Raw genomic sequence first — 21,004 nt, forward strand, 5'->3', positions numbered from 1 at the left:
GAGGTCATTTACCACAGATAAATAAAACCTTTTATTGGACACTTACTGTTTTTAAGCATTGCATTGAGTGCTTATTAAAATAATTTCTACTCTGAACTAAATGAAGGACTCCCTGAGGTAGGTTGGTGCTTTTGTTATATACATTTTTAAGATGAGCGTGAGGCTCAGAGAAAGTTGAGTAAATTACACTCCCAGTCACCCTACTAGAAAGTGGTGGAGGCAGAATTGGAACCTATACCATTCAAGCCCAGAGCCCCTTGCTCATGACCTCCCCACAATATCCTGCCTCTTGGCTTTGCTTGAATAATTATAATAATAATAATAAATATTAAGCCCTTAGTCAGCAAAGGTAACAGACTGGATTAGAAATTAAGAGGTATAATGATAATAACTATAAAAGCTGACATTTACTGCAAACCTACTCCAAGTCTTACAATAACCCTATGGGATAACTATGCTTTTTAGTCCATTAAACATAGGCAGAAAACAAGCTCAGAGTGGTTGAGTGACTAGCTTAAAGTCATACAGCCAGTATAGGTTGTAGAGCCAGGATTTGAACTCAAGTCCACGTGACTACAAAGTCCACCATGCTGAACTGTTAAAACACAGTCCTGGCTGGGCACGGTGGCTCACACCTGTAATCCCAGCACTTTGGAAGGATGAGGCGGGCAGATTGCCTGAGGTCAGGAGTTTGAGTTCAGCCTGGCTAACATGGTGAAACCCCGTCTCTACTAAAAATACAAAAATTAGTCGGTCATGGTGGCATGTGCCTGTAATCCCAGCTACTCAGGAGGCTGAAGCAGGAGAATCTCTGGAACCTGGGAGACAGAGGTTGCAGTGAGCCGAAATCACGCCACTGCACTCCAGCCTGGCGACAGAGCAAGACTCCATCTCAAAAAAAAAAAAAAGAAAAGAAAAACCAGTCACTGCTCTGGAAGACTCAGTCCAGCAAGACAGACAAATGGAAACAGCTAGCTATGATGTGAGACCAAAATCAAACCAAAACAAAAACCTGCGCTACATAAAAGTCACAAGCTGTGGAAGTGTTGAGGAGTAATGAATCGCTTCTATTCGGAGGATTTGGAAGGGCTCCACAGTGGAGGTGACATTTGAATGGTCCCTGAAAGCTGAGAAGGCACTCAGAGAGAAAAGAATATAGGAGAGGCTCCTTCGAGGTGAGCAACCACCTAGAGGCCAGGGTGCAGACCAAGCCCACAGCCCTTCCTGTGACCAAGCCCACAGGGGCCTTTCTGTGTATGGGATCCTGGTGGGCTCAATGACACAGGATTTGTTGGTCAAGGACAAGGCATCCCCAAGGTTAATATCTTTTTTTGAGACAGGGTCTTGTTCTGTCACCCAGGCTGGAGTGCAGCTGTGTGATCATGACTTACTGCAGCCTCAATCTCCTGGCCTCAAGTGATCCTTCCACCCTGGCCTCCCAAAGTGCAAGGAGTACAGGCATAAGCCACTGCACCTGGTCTCCAAGGTTAATTATGTCCTCTTACACAGCCACCAAAGACATAAAGTAGGAGGGTTATGCCAGTGGTCCTGTCTTTCCAGAGCACATGTTCCAGTTCCATCTTTAGAAGGACCCAGTGGGGAGAGACACCAGCACTTACCTGTCTGGGTGCCTCTGTGACTGGGGGTTCAGCCTTTAGGAGGTTGCCCCAGGTGGGAGGTCCACCCGTGTAGTGACTGACGAGGAGAACAATGTCCTAAGGCTGGAGCCTTCCATGGACAGCTTGAACTCCATGGCATCAGCCACGCAGGGCTCTCCTGGGAGCTGGAAGCCACTGGCCAAGCCAGTCTGCTGATTTAGTCACTGTGACTGCCACACCTTTCTGGAAGGCATTTTCAAATATGTATGCCCTTTGACCCAATTTTTCCACTTTGAAGAATGTCTTCCTTTGGGGTGCAGGTGGCTGAAGCCTGTAATCCCAACACTTTGGGAGGCCAAGGCAGGCAGATCACCTGAGGTCAGGAGCTTGAGACCAGCCTGGCCAATATGCCGAAACCCTGTCTCTACTAAAAATACAAAAATCAGCCTGGCGTGGTGACATGTGCCTGTAATTCCAGCTACTGAGGAGGCTGAGGTGGGAGAATCACTTGAACCCGAGGGACAGAGGTTGCAGTGAGCCAAGATCACACCACTGCACTCCAGCCTGGGTGACAGAGTGAGACTCCAACTCAAAAAAAAGAAAAAAAAAGAATGTCTCTTGTTGTAAGGAAATATCCACAATTTCTCTGCACCTCAGGTTCCTCATGTATAAATTGGGATGAAAATATCAATCCCTCATGGGGTTGCTAGAGGATTAAGTGGGTACTTAGAATAGTGCCAGCCATGTAGGAGGCATGAAACAAATCAGTATTACCTGTACAGATCAAAGAGAAAGATGTATTGCAACAGAAAATTGGAAACAACCTAGGTATTGCCAAACAGAAAATCATTCAATGAATTAGGTTGCAAACACAGGATAAGGCATTATATAGCATTAAAGGCATGTTTTAAAAGAATATGAACATCATGGGAAATATAATATAAAGCAGAATACAAAACTGATGACACAGGATGGTGTCCCTGCTGCGAAACCCATGCGGACTTACATATGCCTGTAAGAAAATTACCCAAATGCCAACAACAATTACCTTCAAGTGGCAGGGTAATAAATGATTTCCTTTCTTCTTTAAAGGTTTCTGTATTTTAAAAATCATCTTTAATGACTATTTTCATTTTAAAAATCATTGTTTAATTTATACAGAATATAATTTAAAAATTAGACCTTTATAATTAAAATGGAAGTCTTATTTAAAAAAGAAAACTGCTCGATGGGGAAGAAATTATGGGAGGTAATGGCCAAAATTTATCAGGACATGACAGGTGCATTTCTAACTAACTTATTTAATATAAGTTAAACGAGTTGTCTTATATAACATGCTTAATACAGTGCCTGGCACATAGGAAGGGTTTCATAAGAGTTACCTCTTATCATTGACTCATCAATTTTTTTTTTTTTTTTTGAAACAGAGTCACAGAGTCTCACTCTTGTCACTCAGGCTGGAGCACAGTGGCGCAATCTCGGCTCACTGGGTTCAACCTCCGCCTCCTGGATTCAAGTGAATCTCCTGCTTCAGCCTCCTGAGTAGCTGGGATTACAGGCACCTGCCATTATGCCCAGCTAATTTTTGTATTTTAGTAGAGACAGGGTTTCACCGTGTTGGTCAGGCTGGTCTCGAACTCCTGACCTCAGGTGATCTGTCCGCCTTGGCCTCCCAAAGTGCTGAGATTACAGCCGTGAGCCACTGCGTCCGGCAATTAATCAGTTTCATGATAACTCTTTGATGCTGGTCCTCAATGCTAGTGTAGTTGGGTACTCTGAGGCTCCATGAGGTTTAATAATTTGAACACAGAGTGAATACAGGACAACAGGTTATCTACACTACAGAGCACCTTCTTGACCACTATATGTGTTTATTTGTTTATTTTTGAGATGGAGTCTTGCTTTGTGGCCAGGCTGGAGTACAGTGGTGCTATCTCAGTTCACTGCAATCTCCGCCTCCTGGGTTCAAGCAATTTTCCTGCCTCAGGTTCCTGAGTAGCTGATACTACAGGAGCCTGCACCACCACACCCAGCTAATTTTTGTATTTTTGGTAGAGACAGCGTTTTTTCCATGCTGGTCAGGCTGGTCTCGAACTCCTGACCTCAGGTGATCCATCCTCCTCGGCCTCCTAAAGTGTTGGGATTACAGGCATGAGCCACCATGCCCGGCCAAATACTCCATTTTCTAATCCCTCTTGACACATGTTCTCCCTGCTCAAATTTCAGACCAGGAAAAATATACTTTCCCTGGCTCCATCTTCTCAAGAGGAGGCTCCCAGGATGAGAGTCCCAGGGAGGAAACCTTCCAGAGCCGAGACCTGAAACACTGATATCTCCCTAAGGGCAAATTCCTGACTCTGTTCACAGGAGGGGAAGAGGAATTTCTGGGTTGTGCATGCCTAGTGTTGACAGAATCCAAGCAACGTGTACTATAAGTGGGCCTGGGGAGAGGGGAAGAGATGGTCTGGAGGGGTCTTGAAATATCCGGGACAGGCCGGGCATGGTGGCTCATGCCTGTAAGCCCAGTGCTTTGGCAGGCTGAGGCAGGAGGATATTGAGCTCAGGACTTTGAGACCAGCCTGGGTAACATAGCGAGACCCCATCTCTACAATTTTTTTTTAATTAGCCAGCATGGTGGTGTGCACCTGTAGTTGCAGCTACTCAGGAGGCTGAGATGGAAGAATTGTTTGAGCCCAGGGGGTCAAGGCTGTAGTGAGCTGTGGTTGCACCACTGCACTCCAGTCTGGGCAACAGAGCAAGAACCTGTCCAAAAAAAAAAAAGGAAGGAAGAGAGGAAGAGGGAAAGAGAGGAAGGAAGGGAGGAAGGAAGGAAGGATGGATGGAAGGAAGGAATGAGAAAGAGAGAGAGAGAAGGAAAGGAAGGAAGGAAGGAAGGAAGGAAGGAAGGAAGGAAGGAAGGAAGGAAGAAAGAAAGAAAAGAAAGAAAGAAAGAAAGAAAGAAAGAAAGAAAGAAAGAAAGAAAGAAAGAAAGAAAGAAAGAAAGAAAGAAAGAAAGAAAGAAAGAAAATTAAAAAGAAAGAGAAGAAAAGAAAAGAAAGAAAGAAAGATCTGGGCCAGAGGGTGGCTTGTGAAACCCTATGTCATGCCTCTAAAGAGGGAGCAGCTCAGCATGGTGGGAAGAGCCTGGGCTCCAGCCCTCCCTCTGCCACTTATATGCTCCACAGCTATTTGGGCAACTCACTTCACCTCTGAGTTTCATTGCCTCCTCTGCAAAATGGGCACAATAATCAGAGTGGCTGTGCGGCTGAATTAGATACTGCACATTAAGGGCTTGGCACATAGCATGCACTCCTGAAATAACCATTGCCCTCTGCTGTAAGCTCTGTGAAGAGGGAGGCGATGCCTCCCACAGCCACTGCTACATCCTCAGTGCCCTGGTGTGTCTAATACAAGGTCTAGCTTCACTGAGCATTTGCTGGATGAACAAGCTCTGTTCTTTAAGGACACCCTGGAAAACGCACAAACAGGGGACACTCAGCCAGGGAGGGGTTGGCATCTGGACAGCTGCCCATGATATGCGGGGGCCAACCCAAGATGGAGAAGGCAGGCCTCCCTCACTCTCCAGCCTCCCCAGTGCAGGTCAGGGTGACGGCAGCATGATGCTGCTGAGTCTCTGAAGCGATAAATCCGGATGGAAGAGTGGAGAAGGCATCTCAGCTTCTATGGCTGGGCTGCAGGGGTGTTTGACCCCAACTCTTCCCCTTACTGGCTATGGAAATCTAGATAAGGGGCCACTCTCAGCCTCCATTTACTCAGTTATGAAATGGGGGCGACACCACCTAAGTCACAGTATTAAATCTGAATATAGAATTCCTGGCCTATAGGAGGTGCTTAGTCAATGGGCGCTAGAGATAATCCTATTTTGAGTGCCTGGCATTCTCGGGTGACTGTGAGTGTGCTGTTGGGTGGCTCTTGCAGTGTTTTGGGGATGGCCTGTTGGTAGGATGGGGAGGGTGATGCAGCCTTGACAAGGACTTCGGACACGCCCTGCAGGACAGAGCTGCTCAGGGGAGATGCAGAGTTCAAGCCCCCATGATGGACTCACTAAGGAACAAAAAGACAGCCGGGTTGCATCAGTGAGGAAGGAGATGGGAACTCAGTGGCTACCCAGGTTCCACAGGCCGTGTGTGAAGTGGGGAAAATCATTTCCTTACATGTCAGGGCTTCCCACTGAACAATCTTGTCATGGTTCCCACAGGCTTGGCATTGCTATCCTGGCTAAACAACACCATCTAGAAGGCCTTGTGTACCTCCCAAAGGACAGGGCCACCCAGGTCTGAGAGGCTCATCCAAGTAAGAACAGAGCCTGCCAGTCCTCACTCCAATCCTCCTTCCCAATGAGAGCAACAGCAGCGGCTCTAGCTCATGAATACCCGCCTTGTTGCAGGCTCTGCTGGGCGCCTCAGGCACCCTGAGTTCTCTTCCCTAGCCAGCGCTACAGGTGGTATTCGGGCGTGGTCGCCGTTTTGCTGAGAATAGCTGGTGGTTCAGGGAGGTGCAGGGCCTCCTGAAGCTCACAAGTCTGGTAGGTGGGATCTGAACCCAGGGCTCCTGGCCCCCCTACCACACCATGGTGCCTCAGGTTTCCTAAGGTAATAAGTACCTTTCCAGAGTCCTGGGAAAGGGTTAAGTTGCCAGCATCAAAAATAAATTACCCTGTAAGATAAACGGAGTCAACTGACTCCAGAGAAAGCGAGCAGTGTCCCCAGACACTGGATATATCACCCAAGGAAAGCCTAAGTGAAGGTGGAAGGAACGGGGGAGTAGAGGAGGGGGAAAGAGGAAGGAAGGAGGCGAAGAAGGAAGAAAGGAAAGAGAGGGAGGGATGGTGAGGATGAGAGAGAAGGAAGGAAGGAAAAAAGCAAGGAAGGGAAAGAAAGAAAGAAAGAGAAAGAAAAAGAAAGGAAGAAGAAAAGAAAAAGAAAGAAAGAAAAATAAAGAACGAAAGAAAGAAAGAACGAAAGAAAGAAAGAAAGAAGAGAAAAGAAAAGAGAGAGAAAGGAGCTGGGCTTTGCTGGTGGAAAGGAGTAGCTGTATAAGATTACTTCATCTTTCTTTGTTCATCACCTCTGCATGGGGAGTAATAGTCCCTCTTCATAAAGATGATGAAATGAAACCATGTGCTTATAGTGCCTGATACAGGCATTCAATAAATAGCAATAAAAATCATAATAGCCAACCCTTATGTGGAACGTATAATGAGCCAGATACTACGTTAAGAGCTTTCTATTTACCAACTCCTATAGTCCCCTCAGCGATTCTGGAGAGAGCCCCTGTTTTAAGATGATGGCAGGAGGCACAGAGAGTTGAAGTGGTTATTGTTCCAAGCCAGCTTCTACATTCCCCCTAAGGGCCAACTTTAAGTACGTTGAGTCTCTTAAAGTCTGAAGACAGGAGAGAGGGTGTGAGGGGTGTCTGGGATCCTCCTCCCAGGAAAGGGACTCACCTTCACAATGACATCCATTGCATTCTGGTCTTCCTGCTTGCTTTCCCCAAAGGACCTGACGTTGAAGGAGCAGATCCTCAGGGCCAGGGCACTGTGGATGGAGAGGAGGAGAAGCAGCAGTGGGGCCAGCTCCTGTGACATCCTGGCGCTGCTCTGGCTTCAAGACTCCGTGAGAAGACAGCAGCGCTTGCAGTGCCGGATTCTGGCCACCTCCGTAGGCTCCACTGACTTATAAAGCCTGCAGATAACAGGAATTACTGGATTTCTCGTTGCAACTTTCAGTTCTCTGAGGAACTGAAGATCATGGGGTTTAATCCCCAAGGAAATACAGATACATTGGGCTAGCCTTTTAGGAGCCCCTATATTCGTCACCCGGGTGCGGAAATTGGCATGCCTCATTTAGGCGCCATCCTCCACAAAGTCACTCATATCCCAACCGGGAGCCAGCTCTGACATCTAGTCATCGGTCCTGCGGTTGCATGCCATGTGCCTTTTCCTGACAGTGGATGAACTCGGAAGTGGTCCACCCTAGAGGGCACCTGGGGTGACGGAACCTTCTGCTGGGTGACAATGAGGCAGGAGGCATGGGAAATTCTGCTGGGTTTTCTCTAAATCACTGGGATTTGGCGGCCTGGTGTCCTCAGACACACCCAGACTGTGACTCTAATTGCCCTGGTGGTGTAAGGGTAGTTTGAATTACTTAATTTTTTAGACTGTTTTACTGTACAAATACTAGCAGTGTGTTGCCAGAGAAAGCAACTGGGGATCTGATGGAATGGATGAGGAAAATGTCCCTGGACTCTGTGAGCAAATAACCCATGAAACCCATGGAAAGACCCGTGACTCAAGCTGATATTAATTTAATATTGACGAGAGTTGTGTGACCCTGGGAGAGAAAGGTCTTGTAAGAACTGTAGGATATCAACTCAAGCAAAATGACATTTAGAGATTTGGGCAGGAAACTATGAAGGTCTATAAAGAAAAAAAAAATGCAAAATCCAATCAAGATACATTAATGGATTTTGGTAAAGACAATTCTGTGAAAAGGGTAGGGAATAAGAATAACTCCAAGCCAGCATCGGGATCTGCGGACCAACCCCTCTTAAGGGGATGGGTCTGGGGCCACAGCCACAGGGAAAATTGTACATCTATCTCCAACATACATCCAGGCAGCATCCTGGCCAAGCATGGCAGGAATTCTATAAGATAACCCCAAATAGTACATGGAAGGAAATGGTTTCCTGAGTTCGTGCTGCAATCAATCTCCCTGTTGTCTGCAACCTAAGACCTCAGGCCTGGTTGAATCTCTGGAAAAAGTGGCTCTGGGCCAGATGCAATGGCTCACTCTTGTAGCCCCAGCACTTTGGGAGGCTGAGGTGGGTGGATCACTTGAGGTCAGGAGTTCAAGGCCAGCCTGGCCAACATGGTAAAACCCTATCTCTACTAAAAATACACAAATTAGCTGGGCATGGTGGTGGGTGCCTGTAATCCCAGCTACTTGGGAGGCTGAGGCAGGAGAATGGCTTGAACTTGTGAGGCAGAAGTTGCAGTGAGCCAAGATCACACCGCTGCACTCCAGCCTGGGCGACAGAGTGAGATTCCATCTCAAAAAGTAAATAAATAAATAAATAAATAAATAAGGAGTTCTAGGGAATGGTTAATTGTCTTTCTTAGTGAATAGGCATCTTCCAACCAGAAAAAGATTCAGAATTAAGTGTAGAAATGTTTAAGAGACTCAGAGCCATGGTATAATGTTTTTGTGTGTTTCAAGATGGAATATGTGATATTTTATGGACTTAATGAGAGCTGCTTGGCCAACTATATAGAAAATCTTGTAACTCTCTTATAAAATGTGCACTTGCTAGGGTTTGATTCAGATTCATGACTTTACGTTGAAACCTTTGTCTGAATACAGTTCTGGAACATTTATAAACACTTTGGGTTATCGTCAGTGTTTTGTTTGTTTGCTTTATTAGAATTCAAATCATTTAGTATTTTTTAAAGGTAGCTTTTTTGTTAGTTCGGACAATTGAAGAAATTTTAAAAGAAAATACGGCATATTAAATAAAGTTTAAAATGTTTATTAGTCGGCCACAAACCCCTTATAAGTAATTATTCAGGTTTGTTGGGTTTAGGGTTGGCAGATTTAATAAATAAAGTCATAGAACAGTAGGTAGATTTGAATTTGGGGTAGTTTGTATTTAATTGGACAACTTGTATTTTGTCTGGAAATCCTAGCTGGATTTATAAAAAGAATGAGAATCTTTGTAAGCTGACCTTAAAAGCATGGCATTTTCTTTTTTTTCTGTTAACAAAGTTTTTTATTTTTAATTTTTGCAGGTACATAGTAGGTATATATATTTACAGAGGCATGGCATTTTCTAAGATAGTAATCATTCCATCAGAGTCCTAGAAAAGTTCTTCGTTCCTAGCATTAAAAACAAGCTAATGTGTAGAATAAAGAAAGTCAAGTAAATTTTTTTTTAATTTCCAGCTTTAACAATTTGAGTATTAACTTGAAAAAATAAAATAAACCTCTAAATAGTGGTTTCTGCATATACAAACTGCCCTTGAGGACTTAAAGAAGAGTCACATGAACAGATTAAGAGATGAACCCCATTCTCTAATTAGCACATCCATGGAATGAAATTGGACCTTTTAAAAAATGCCTGGATTCTGGAAGCACAATTCTAAGAGCCAAATTTAACTGAATCCAACTAGGTGCAGGTGCTGCATTAGGGCTTTCTGTGTTTCATCTCACTCCATATCCCCCCAGCCCTTCCTATGGCTGCTTTATTTTAGAGATGAGCAAACTGAGGCTTGTGCCCCAGGAAACAGAGCTAGCATGTGGCAAAGCTGAGATCCAGTCTCAGAGTGCTGACTCCAGATTAACTTTCTCACCCACCGAACCAGGCATATCAAAACCTTAATATGGAACACTGGGGGTGCAGGGAGGGATGCAGGGCAGGAGGTGAAAGGAGGACTTCCACTTTTTACTCTATATACTTGTGTATTGTTTGATTTTTTTGTTGTTGTTGCAAAAACATGTACTTCTTTATTAATTAGAGATAAAGAAAAAAGTGCTAAAAGTTTTTCATTCTTTTAAGCAGGTTCAACAATGCCCATGCAAACACGTTTTCTGTCTTTGTGTGCAACTGAGTCAAGGGAAGCTTTCCCCTACCTCCAAGAGTCATTGACCCCACCTGCAGAAGGTTCACTTCAACCCCTCCATGCAGTACTGGACGACCCTGGTAAGGCAGAAACCCTCTGTCTCATCCTTCGGTTGGCTTCTCTTGCTGGGAACTGGGAATTTTGAGGCACTTGCCTAACTCCTGCTGACAGCTCCGGGGTCTCCATCCTCGGGATGAAGTTTCCTGCTCCATATACTTGCAAACACCAGTCTCCAAGATGCACCTGGAAGAAAAGATAAATATGCATCATTCTTTCTTGGAGATTTATAATGCACATTAGCATATTAAATGTTCTGAAAAGTCCTGTAATTGTAAAAAGCCGCTTAACTGTGTTGAAACAGGGTGTCCAAAATTTATTGTCTGCGGAGTCCTTTTCTTCATAGAATTCCTTGGACTATTTTGAGCAACGTCTACTTTTGGGAATACTGTCCTTGATTGTGCATTGACAATCAGATCCCCTCAAAGCCTCAAGCTCTTGTCCTGGTCCGTAAGTCCCTGCTGAAGAGCTCCGTGCATGTCACATAAATGGGCTGAAATGAGGATCAGGAGTTCAGACACATGGCCCCCATACAGCCGTCCACTACGGGCCCTGATGGGACAGGAGTCAGTGGAGACTGATATGTTGCGCAAAGGCTTCCTTGGAATTTGAGAAAGGCAAGATATGGAGATTTCAGGAGAAGCAAAATATCATAGGCTGAGTCACCCAAAAGCAGCAAGAAGAAACAAGAAGCCTGCAGGAAAGTGCTCACTCCTGGCAGAGGACAAGCCTCGTGATCCAAATAGGTGTTTCCAGTGACTGATGCTGGTCTTTGTACAAAAAATGAATGAGCATTAACAATAATTTTGTAATATATGCAAAATGCTCCATTGCCACGTTTCACAACCAGCTTAGAGTTTGCGGGGAGGAAGGTGCATTAGTTAAGGTTGTGTAACTGTGACAAACCTCACCTTTGCAGAGTTGTTCCCAGATGATGACACACACTCTGGGTTTCAGCCTCACACATTATCTTCCACACAGGGCTGTGCCTGGACCTCAAGAGTCACTTTCTGAAGGGCAGGCCTGCTCTGATTAAAATCCTTCCAGGGCTTTTATCGGTCAATGACCCAACTCCTTAATGTGGCCTCTACCCGCTCACATTTCCCAGGTCATAACACTCTACTCCTCTCTTCCTCCCTAACTAGTCTCCCCTCCACTGCCTGGTTTCGGTTTTCGGTTCCCCCCTCAGGGCCTTGGCACGGCTGTTCTCTCCGCCTACAGTGCTCTTTCTTCCTCCAGCCTCAGGGCTCAGCTTAAATGTCACACCCTCAGAGAAGCCCTCCTGGCCTCCCAACCCTATCAGGGTCTTCCCTCTTCTTCTCTCTCGTAGCACCCAGGTCTTTCACTTCATGGTGTGCATTACAACATCTTATTGTCTCTGAGCTTGTGTGTTTCCTTGTCTAAAGTTGTCTCTCAACCAGGCTGCTGCATAGCGGCAGGGGCACCTCCATGTGTCTGTGCTGCCTGGAATAGGATTGTCATGTAGCAGCAGATGCTCAATAAATCATTGCTGAATGCGACGTATGATGCTCTAATGGATGCCAGAGACCAAGTTCTTTTTTTTTTTTTTTTTTTTTTGAGACAGGGTCTCATTCTGTCACCCAGGCTGGAGTGCAGTAGCGCAATCTCAGCTCACTGCAGCCTCAATCTCCCAGGCTGAAGTAATCTAATCTTCCTACTTCAGCTTCCCAAGTGGCTGGGACCACAGGTGCATGCCACCATGCCTGGCTAATTTTTGTATTTTTTTTTTTTGTAGAGACAGGATTCCACCATGTTGCTCTGGCTGGTCTTGAATTCCAGGACCCAAGCGATCCTTCCACCTTGGCCTCCCAAAGTGTTGAGATTACAGGCGTGAGCCACCACGTTCGGCCTAGAGACAGGGTTCTTGATCACGGTGTGGGTGTGATGCCAAGGGAACTCAGCTTCCCTGGAAGCCACAGGAACCCCCAGCCATAGAGACAAAAGGTAATAATAACAATAACCACAACAATGTCTACCTTCCATGGAGCACTAAGTGCTAAGTCCTCATGTAACTTTCTGACTCGGGAGCATAGCATAGAGCAGACTCCTCAGCCTTGACACTACCGACATTTGGGGGCAGATAGTACTTTGTTGTGGGGACCATCCTGTGCATTAATGGACACTTAGCAGCATCCCCTGCCTCTACCCACTAGACACCACTAGATGCCAATCGCATCCCCCACTTGCGACAACCAAAAATCTCGGCAGATGTTGCCAAATATCCCTGGGGGCATGGGGGTCATCTCATGTCGGGTATGCTGATGACGTTAAAGCATATACACTTTTACTTACTGACTGTTCAGCCTTGGATGGATAACCAAACTTTTCTGTGCCCTTTTCCTCACCTTTAACATGGGGATAATAGTATCTCTTACATGGTAGGGCTGTGAAAATTTAGAGAGGTTATAACTAAAGGGCAGACTTAGCAGGGTGCCTGACCCTTAGGGGTACTCAGTTGGGGTGATAATCTGTTTTCAGAATAAACTGCAAAGCAGCAATTGCTATCCTCATTTTACAGATGAAGAAATTGAGACTTGGAGATTAAGAAGTTGGTCTCTAGTTGCTGGCTGTGAAGTGGCATCAAAAGCAGGCATTTGACTGGGTGCAGTGGCTCACATCTGTAATCTGAGCACCTTGAGAGGCTGAGGCAGGAGCCCAGGAGTTTGAGACCAGCCTGAGCAACATAGCGAGAACTTGTCTCTACTAAAAATAAAAAAGTTAGCCAGGCATGGTGGTGTATACCTCTGGCCCCAGCTACCCTGGAGGCTGAGGTGGGAGGATGGGAGGATCACTTAAGCCCAGGATTTAGAGGCTGCAGTGAGTTATGATTGCGCCACTGCATTCTAGTCTTCCAGGCTGGGTGACAGAGTAAGACTGCCAAAAAAAAAAAAAAAGCAGGTATTTACATTCTCAGGATTAATTCCTTTTGCCAGTCCTTTCTTTATAGGTACAAAAGGGCCTAATTGCAAACTCTGAGCTGGTGGTGATACGACTAATGGATTAGATCTGTCAAGGCAGGACTAGGGCAAGGCCAATGAGACACTAGTCTTAGGCACAAAATTTAAGGAGTTGCCAAATAACTCAGTAATGAAGCTAAATAACTTTCAATGCAATATTTTGAAAAATCAAAAATTAATGAAGAAAAATCCATGATGAACAAAGTAACAAAGTAAAGACATGATCAGCCCCTGAACTTGTACTTGACCCTGTCTCATTAACCTCACCCTAAATCTTGCCCTTGGAATGTGCAGATTTGTGGAACCACACTCAGTGGGCATAGCTGGTGGTCAAAGCCTGTCGGTGCCAATTCAAATGATGACACGGGAGAAAACAGCGCCCTCTTCTGTCTGACAATGAGCACTGCTCCTCTTCTGGGGAGCCAGGTTAATCTTGGCCCCTGAAGGCAGCGTCTCAGTGCTAGAAGTCTTTTCCCAGACCACAGTGCTTTCTCCTTGATCCCTTCATGAGACATGTAGGTAAAAAGGTAGCAGGCAGGTCGAACGATGCCATTGGAGCCCCCTCCTCATCCCTTGCCACTGGCTGCTGCACTACCCTGGATCCATCGCCTTTCTCAGTACCACCCATGCCAACACTTCAGGACTTGTCACCACATGGGTGGCACATCTGAAGCAGCCTGTAACTATCAAGTTGGCCTTTCTAGGCTGACCACAAGGGGGCATGGTGAGGACACAGGACCAAGAGGCAAAGGGCTTCTCACAGCGCCTGACGTGGGAACCAGCAGGGAGCTGGCTGCTGGCAGAACTGCGGTTTCTTATTCTTCCTTTAATGGTTTTGTCACTTCCTAGCTTCCTCTTATTTAGGTATACTTTACTTTTTATTTTGAAATAATTTCAAATGTGCATAAAAGTTGCAGAAATAGCACAAAGAACTCTTAAACACCCACAACCGACATTTACCAAGGGACGTTTTTGCCACGTTTGCTTTGTCACTACTTTTCAATATTTACATATTAATTTTTTTATGAGACGGAGTCTCTGTTGCTGAGGCTGGAGTGCTGTGGCACAATCTTGGCTCACTGCAACCTCTACCTCCCGGGTTCAAGCGATTCTCCTGCCTCAACCTCCCAAGTAGCTGGGATTACAGGTGCATGCCACCATGCCCAGCTAATTTTTGTATTTTTAGAAAAGACGGGGTTTCACCTTGTTGGCCAGGTTGGTCTTGAACTCTTGACCTCAAGTGATCCACCAGCCTCGGCCTTCCAAACTACTGGGATTACAGGCATGAGCCACTGTGCCAAGCCTACATACTAGTTTTTTTTGTTTTTTGTTTTGTTTTTTGTTTTTTTTTTTTGAGACAGGAGTCTCGCTCTGTCGCCCAGGCTGGAGTGCAGTGGCACGATCTCGGCTCACTGCAAGCTCCGCTTCTCGGGTTCACGCCATTCTCCTGCCTCAGCCTCCTGAGTAGCTGGGACTACAGGCACCTGCCACCGTGCCCGGCTAATTTTTTTTTTGTATTTTTAATAGAGACGGGGTTTCACTGTGGTCTCGATCTCCTGACCTTGTGATCTGCCCGCCTTGGCCTCCCAAAGTGCTGGGATTACAGGCGTGAGCCACCGCGCCCGGCATTAGTTTTTTTCTTAAGCGTTCAAGAGTAAGTTTGAGACATTATGACCTTGTACCCTTAAATACTTTGGGTTGTATATCTCAATGACACGTACATTTTCTTACATAATCATCGGACAGTTATCAAAACCAGAAGTTTTTTCGATCATACCATATTATTACCTAATCTAAAGACCTTATTTGAATTTGACCAAGTGTTCTAATAGTATCCTTTAAAGCATTTTCTTTTCTTTCTGGTCCAGAGTCTGATCCAAGATCATGCATTGACTTCACAGTCTTGTCTCCTTTAATCTGAATAGTTCTTCAGCCATCTCTTTGTCTTTCATAACTTTGACATTTTTGAAGCATACAGACCAGTTATTTCATTTAAATCTCCCTCAATTTTGGTTTGTCTGAGGTTTCCTCATGATTAGATTCAGGTGATGCATTTTGGGCAAGAATGGGACTTCTGAGATGTGCCTCATGGAATTTATTAAATGAGCTTCTGCTGCTGACATTCTCAGGAAAGCTAACCAACTCTGAGACACAGGAAGCCGATTATAACTTAACAGCTTTTTTTTTTTTTCTGAAATGGAGTCTCACTCTGTCGCCCAGGCTGGAATGCAGTGGTGCAATCTCAGCTCACTGCAACCTCTGCCTCCCAGGTTCAAGCAGTTCTTCTGTCTCAGCCTCCTGAGTAGCTGGGATTACAGGTGCACACCACCACGCCCAGCTACTTTTTGTATTTTTAGTAGAGACGGGGTTTCGCTATGTTGGTCAGGCTGGTCTTGAATTCCTGACCTCAGGTGATCCACCCATCTTGGCCTCCCAAAGTGCTGGTATTACAGGTGTGAGGCACCATGCCCGGCCTTACCAGCTCTTAATAACAGTAGCTAACATTTTTTGAGAGCTTGCTATTTGACACTCCTTTCTGCATTTGATTTAGGGGGTATTTTCCCTTTGGAACATACTGTGTAGGGTGCTTATGTTGGATTAAAATTGTAACGATACAGGCATGCCTCATTTTATTGTGCTTTGCTTTGTTGCACTTTGCAAATATTGCATTTTTTACAAATAGAAGGTTTGTGGCAACCCTGCATCGAGCAGGTCTACTGGCATCATTTTCCAACAGCATGGGCTTACTTTACGTCCCTTTGTCACATTTTGGTAGTTCTTGCAATATTTCAAACTTTTTCATTATCATTATGTCTTCTGTGGTGATGAGTGATCTTTGTTGTTACTATTGTAGTCATTTGGGGGGCACTGCAGAAGCGTGCCATATAAAATGCAAACTTAATAGATACATGTGTGTTCTGATCACCAACCAGCCACTCCCCCATCTCTCTTCCTCTCCTTAGGCCTTCCTGTTCCTTGAGACACAACAATATTGAAATTAGGCCAGTTAATAACCCTACAATGGCCTCTAAGTGTTTGAGTGAAAGAAAGAGTTGCACATCTCTCACTTTAAATCAACAGCTAAAAATGACTAAGCTTAGTGAGAAAGGCATGTAGACAGCCAAGACAGGCCAAAATCTAGGCCTCTTGGGCCAAACAGCCAAGTTGTGAATGCAAAAAAAAAGTTCTTGAAAGAAATTGAAAGTGCTACTCCAATGAACACATGAATGATAAGAAAGCAAAACAGCCTTATTGCGAATGTGGAGAAAGTTTGAATGGTCTGGATGGAAGATCAAACCAGTACAACATTCCTTTAAGCCAAAGCCTAATCCAGAGCAAGGTCCTTCCCAACCATCTTCAATTCTGCAAAGGCTGAGGGAGATGAGGAAGCTGCAGAAGAAAAGTTGGAATCTAGCAGAGGTTGGTTCATGAGGTTTCAGGAAAGAAGCCATCTCCATAACATGAAAGTGCAAAGTGAAGTAGCAAGTGCTGATGGAGAAGCTGCAGCAGCAAGTTCTCGGAAGATCTAGCTAAGGTCACTGATAAAGGTGGCTACACCAAATGACAGATATCCAGCATAGACAAAGCAGCTTTCTATTGGAAGAAGATGACATCTAGGACTTTCTTAGCTAGAGAGGAGAAGTCAATGCCTGGCTTCAAAGCTTCAAAGGACAGGCTGGCTCTCTTGTTAGGGGCGAGTGCAGCGGGTGACCTTAATTTGAAGCCAGTGCTCACTGACCATTCTGAAAATCCTAGGGTTCTTTTTTATTTTATTATTATTTTTGAGACAGTCTTACTCTGTCACCTAGTCTGGAGTGCAGTGGTGCGATCTCAGCTCACTGCAATCTCTGCCTCCCAGGTTCAAGTGATTCTCGTGCCTCAGCCTCCCAAGTAGCCTTTGTCTACAGGCGTGCACCATCACTCGCTTCTAATTTTTGTATTTTTAGTAGAGACGCAGTTTTACCATGTTGGCCAGGCTGGTCTCAAACTCCTGATCTCAAATGATCCATCCGCCTTGGCCTCCCAAAGTGCTGGGATTATAGGCGTGAGCCACTCTACCTGGCCCAATCCTAGGGTTTTTGAGATTTATGCTAAATCTACTCTGTCTGTGCTCTACAAATGGAACACAGCCTGGATGACGGCACATCTCTTTATAGTGCAGTTTGCTGAATATTTGAATCCCACTCTTGAGACCTGCTGCTCAGAAAAAAGGATTCCTTTCAAGATATTACTGCTCACTGGTAATGCAACTGGTCACCCAAGAGCTCTGGTGGAGAGGTTCAAGGAGATGAGTGTTGTTTTAACGCCTGCTAACACAATGTTCATTCTGTGGCCCACAGATCAAGACATTATTTTGACTTTCAGGTCTTATTAAGAAATACATTTTGTAAGGCTAAAGCTGCCTTGGTGATTCCTCTGATGGATCCGAGCAGTGAATTGAAACTCTTCTAGAAAGGATTCAGCATTTCTAGATGCCATTAAGAACATTTGTGATTCATGGGAGGAAGTAAAAATATTTACATTAGTAGGAGTTCGGAAGGAGTTAGTTCCAACCTTCATGGATTACTTTGAGGGATTCAAGATTTCAGTGGGAAAAGTCACTACAGATGTGATGTAAATAGTAAAAGAACGAGAAGTGGAGTCTGAAGATGTGACTGAATTGCTGCAATCTCGTGATAAAACTTGAACAGATAAGGAGTTGCTTCTTGCGGATGAGGAAAGAAAGTGATTTCTTTAGATGAAATCTACTCCTGGTAAAGATGCTATAACATTTTTGAAATGACAACAAAGGATTCAGAATATCACATAAACTTAGTTGATAATGCAGGGTTGGAGAGGATTGACTCCTAATTTTAAAGAAGTTCTACTGTGGACAAGATGCCATCAAACAGCATTACATGCTGTAGAGAAATGTTTTGTGAAAGAGTCAACCGATGTGGCAAACTTTGTTGCTGTCTTCTTTGAAGAAACTGCCGCTGCCACTCCCTGATCCATCAGTAACCATCAACATCGAGGCAGGCCCCTCCATCAGCTAAAAGATTATGACTCGTTGAAGCCTCAGATGATCATTAGCATTTTTTAGCAATAAAGTATTTTTAATTAAGATAGATACATTGTATTTTAGACATAATGTTCTTGCACACTTAATAGACTACAGTATAGTGCAGACATAACTTTTTGTTTGTTTGTTTAATATAGTCTTGCTGTGTTGCCCAGGCTGGAGTGCAGTGGCATGCTCATAGCTCACTGCAGCCTTCACTCCCTGGGCTCAAGCGAGCCTCCCGCCTCAGCCTCTCTAGTAGCAGGGAGTACTGGCGTGCATCACCATGCCTGGCTAATTTTTGTATTTTTTGTAGAGGCAGTGTTTTGCCATGTTGCCTAGGCTGGTCTCAAACTCCTGGGCTCAAGTGATCCTCCCTCTTTGGCCTCCCAAATGTATGAGCCACTGTGTCTAGCCAACATAACTTTTATATGCACTCAGAAACCAAAAACCTTGTGATACTCACTTTATTGCAGTGGTATGGAACTGAGGCTGCAATATCTCCAAGGTGTGTCTGTAATAGTGGCTGTGGGTTCTGACCTGTAGTAGGTCCATATTACACATCTTCACATGGACTTGGTCCTTTAAACCTCACAACTACCTGACTACTATTATTCTTCTCATTTTCCAGATGAGGAAACTGAGCCTCAGAGAGGGCAAGTCATCTCTCCAGGTGTCACATCACATCTGGTAAGAGGCACGGCCAGGACTGTTTGACACCAGAATGTGAGAGCACCTGGTCAGTCCCCTATAGCATTTCTTCTCTGGCACATAACAGTGACAAGGCCCTGCCACTATTCCAGCTCAGAACACTGAGAATAATCCATGTCCCTGACTCCAGATTCCCAGCAAATGGAAATGTTTTCTCCCTATATTCTGAAACCCGGTGTGTCCCACACATGCATAAGGAGCCTGAGGGCTTGGGGGACACACTGGCTGTGAGCAGAGGGTCCCAGAAAATCATCTGGTATTCTTTGGGAGAAGGCTTCACTCCTGAATCATCATGCATTAGGCATGATCTATATAAATTTATCTATAAGTCTATCTAAAACGACACCAGTTCTAAAGACAAGGTTTGCAGTGCAGGTATGAGCACGTGTCAATCCTTAACCACACAGTGACTCATGAATGATTTTCTAGGCAGGAATTGTTGGGAGCCAAAAAGGCCAAAGGGATTGTGAACAACTCAGCATTCCACTGGAGGCTATATGATCAAACAGCAAACTGTTTATCATGAATGCAGGATGTGAGCAAACTCACACTGCGACTGCCACCAAAAGATTTGCTGAGGGCCAACACTCCCTGGTGCCGGGCACCTTGAAGTTATCTACTGAGAAATCTAGCGCCTGTTGTTCAAAGGATGCAGTCTCGCAAGCCTGCTGTGAACCAAACGACCAACTGACAATTACCCAACAATCACCACCCCCTTTTCTCGTTATCTCTTTTACCAATAAATACAGAGGGCTGTGTAAAGCTCAGGGCCCTTGTCCACTAGAGGCAAGATGCCCCGACCCTTTCTTCCAAATATACTCTTATGTCTTTGTCTTTTATTCCCACATCCCCACTCTTTGTTCAGTCCACCAGGCCCCTGCAGATGACAAGGAATCCCATTCCCAGGAAGGGATTTCCCCCTCCAGGGACAAAGCCTACTCCAGTTTCATTCCAGAACCAGATTTAGATGCAGGCCAAGGTCATTTCTAGTATAGGACCTTAAAAAATCAGCCCTGGGCCAGGTGTGGTGGCTCACACCTGTAATCCCAGCACTTTGGGAAGCCAAGGCAGGTAGATCCCTTGAGATTAGGAGTTCGAGACCAGCCTGGCCAACATGGTAACACCCCATCTCTACTAAAAATACAAAAATCAGCCAGGCATGGTAGCACACACCTGTAGTCCCAGTTATTCAGGAGGCGGCGGCAGGAGAATCACTTGAACCTGGGAGGTGGAGGTTGCAGTGAGCTAAGATCTCATCACTGCACTCCAGCCTGGGCAGCAAGAGCAAGACTCCATCTCAAGAAAAAAAAAAAAAAAAAGGGATTAGCCCTGGAGATTTGTTGAAACAGCTCTTGGCCTGGGATTTGAGCTCATCTGAGCTGTGGATGTTTTTGTTTTCATAGCGACAGTATCTCCCTATGTTACCCAGACTGGTCTCAAATTTCTGGACTCAAGTGATCCTTCTGCCTCGGTCTCCCAAAGTGCTCAGATTACAGGCGTGAGCCATGGCACCTAACCTGCACTGTGGGTTTTTGGATTTGTTATTCACTCATTTAACAATTTACCCTTTAAATGTGCAGGGGGATACAAAGATGAACAAGACAGTTCTTGACCTTGAGGGCTCAGAATTGAATAATTAGTTAGATTTGCCTTTGGTTTCACTGAGTTTTCTGTGCCTCTGAGCTATCATTCTATATCCAATGGCCACAAAACTGTCATGATTTTGAATTATCAGTGCAAATCTTGGACTCAAACCATCTTGAGCTCCATTGGCCACCAGTTTATCTGGACTATTATAATGTCTCTGGCTGAACTGTTGGGGAGGGCAACTGACCATCCTGGTTCCCGCAAACCTTAGTGGGGTTCCCAGGATGCTGAGCTTTCAGTGCTAAATCAGAACAAGTCCTGAGCAAACCAGGATGAATTGATCATCCCAGTGTTGGGAACAGGGGCAGCAGGAGAGGAACAGGTGGGTGGGGAG

General features: G+C 45.1%; 1 protein-coding gene and 1 long non-coding RNA gene across 2 annotated transcripts in view; one reads left to right on the forward strand and one right to left on the reverse strand.

Annotated features, from left to right (window-relative positions):
- Positions 1-7,534, reverse strand: part of LOC105482839 (deoxyribonuclease 1L3) — a 24,831-nt gene extending 17,297 nt beyond the window's left edge. Inside the window, exon 1 of the mRNA XM_011743219.3 lies at positions 7,066-7,534. Coding sequence (XP_011741521.1) covers positions 7,066-7,206 — 141 coding nt within the window. The 5' untranslated portion in view covers positions 7,207-7,534. The remainder of the gene's footprint in view (positions 1-7,065) is intronic.
- LOC139361984 (uncharacterized) overlaps positions 1-11,831 on the forward strand; it is a 20,261-nt gene extending 8,430 nt beyond the window's left edge. The window contains exon 3 of the long non-coding RNA XR_011620111.1: positions 10,176-11,831. This is a non-coding gene — a long non-coding RNA (uncharacterized lncRNA). The remainder of the gene's footprint in view (positions 1-10,175) is intronic.
- Positions 11,832-21,004: the final 9,173 nt, after the last annotated feature.

This window comes from Macaca nemestrina, chromosome 2, assembly GCF_043159975.1.
Source record: "Macaca nemestrina isolate mMacNem1 chromosome 2, mMacNem.hap1, whole genome shotgun sequence".
Taxonomy (NCBI): Eukaryota; Metazoa; Chordata; class Mammalia; order Primates; family Cercopithecidae; genus Macaca; species Macaca nemestrina.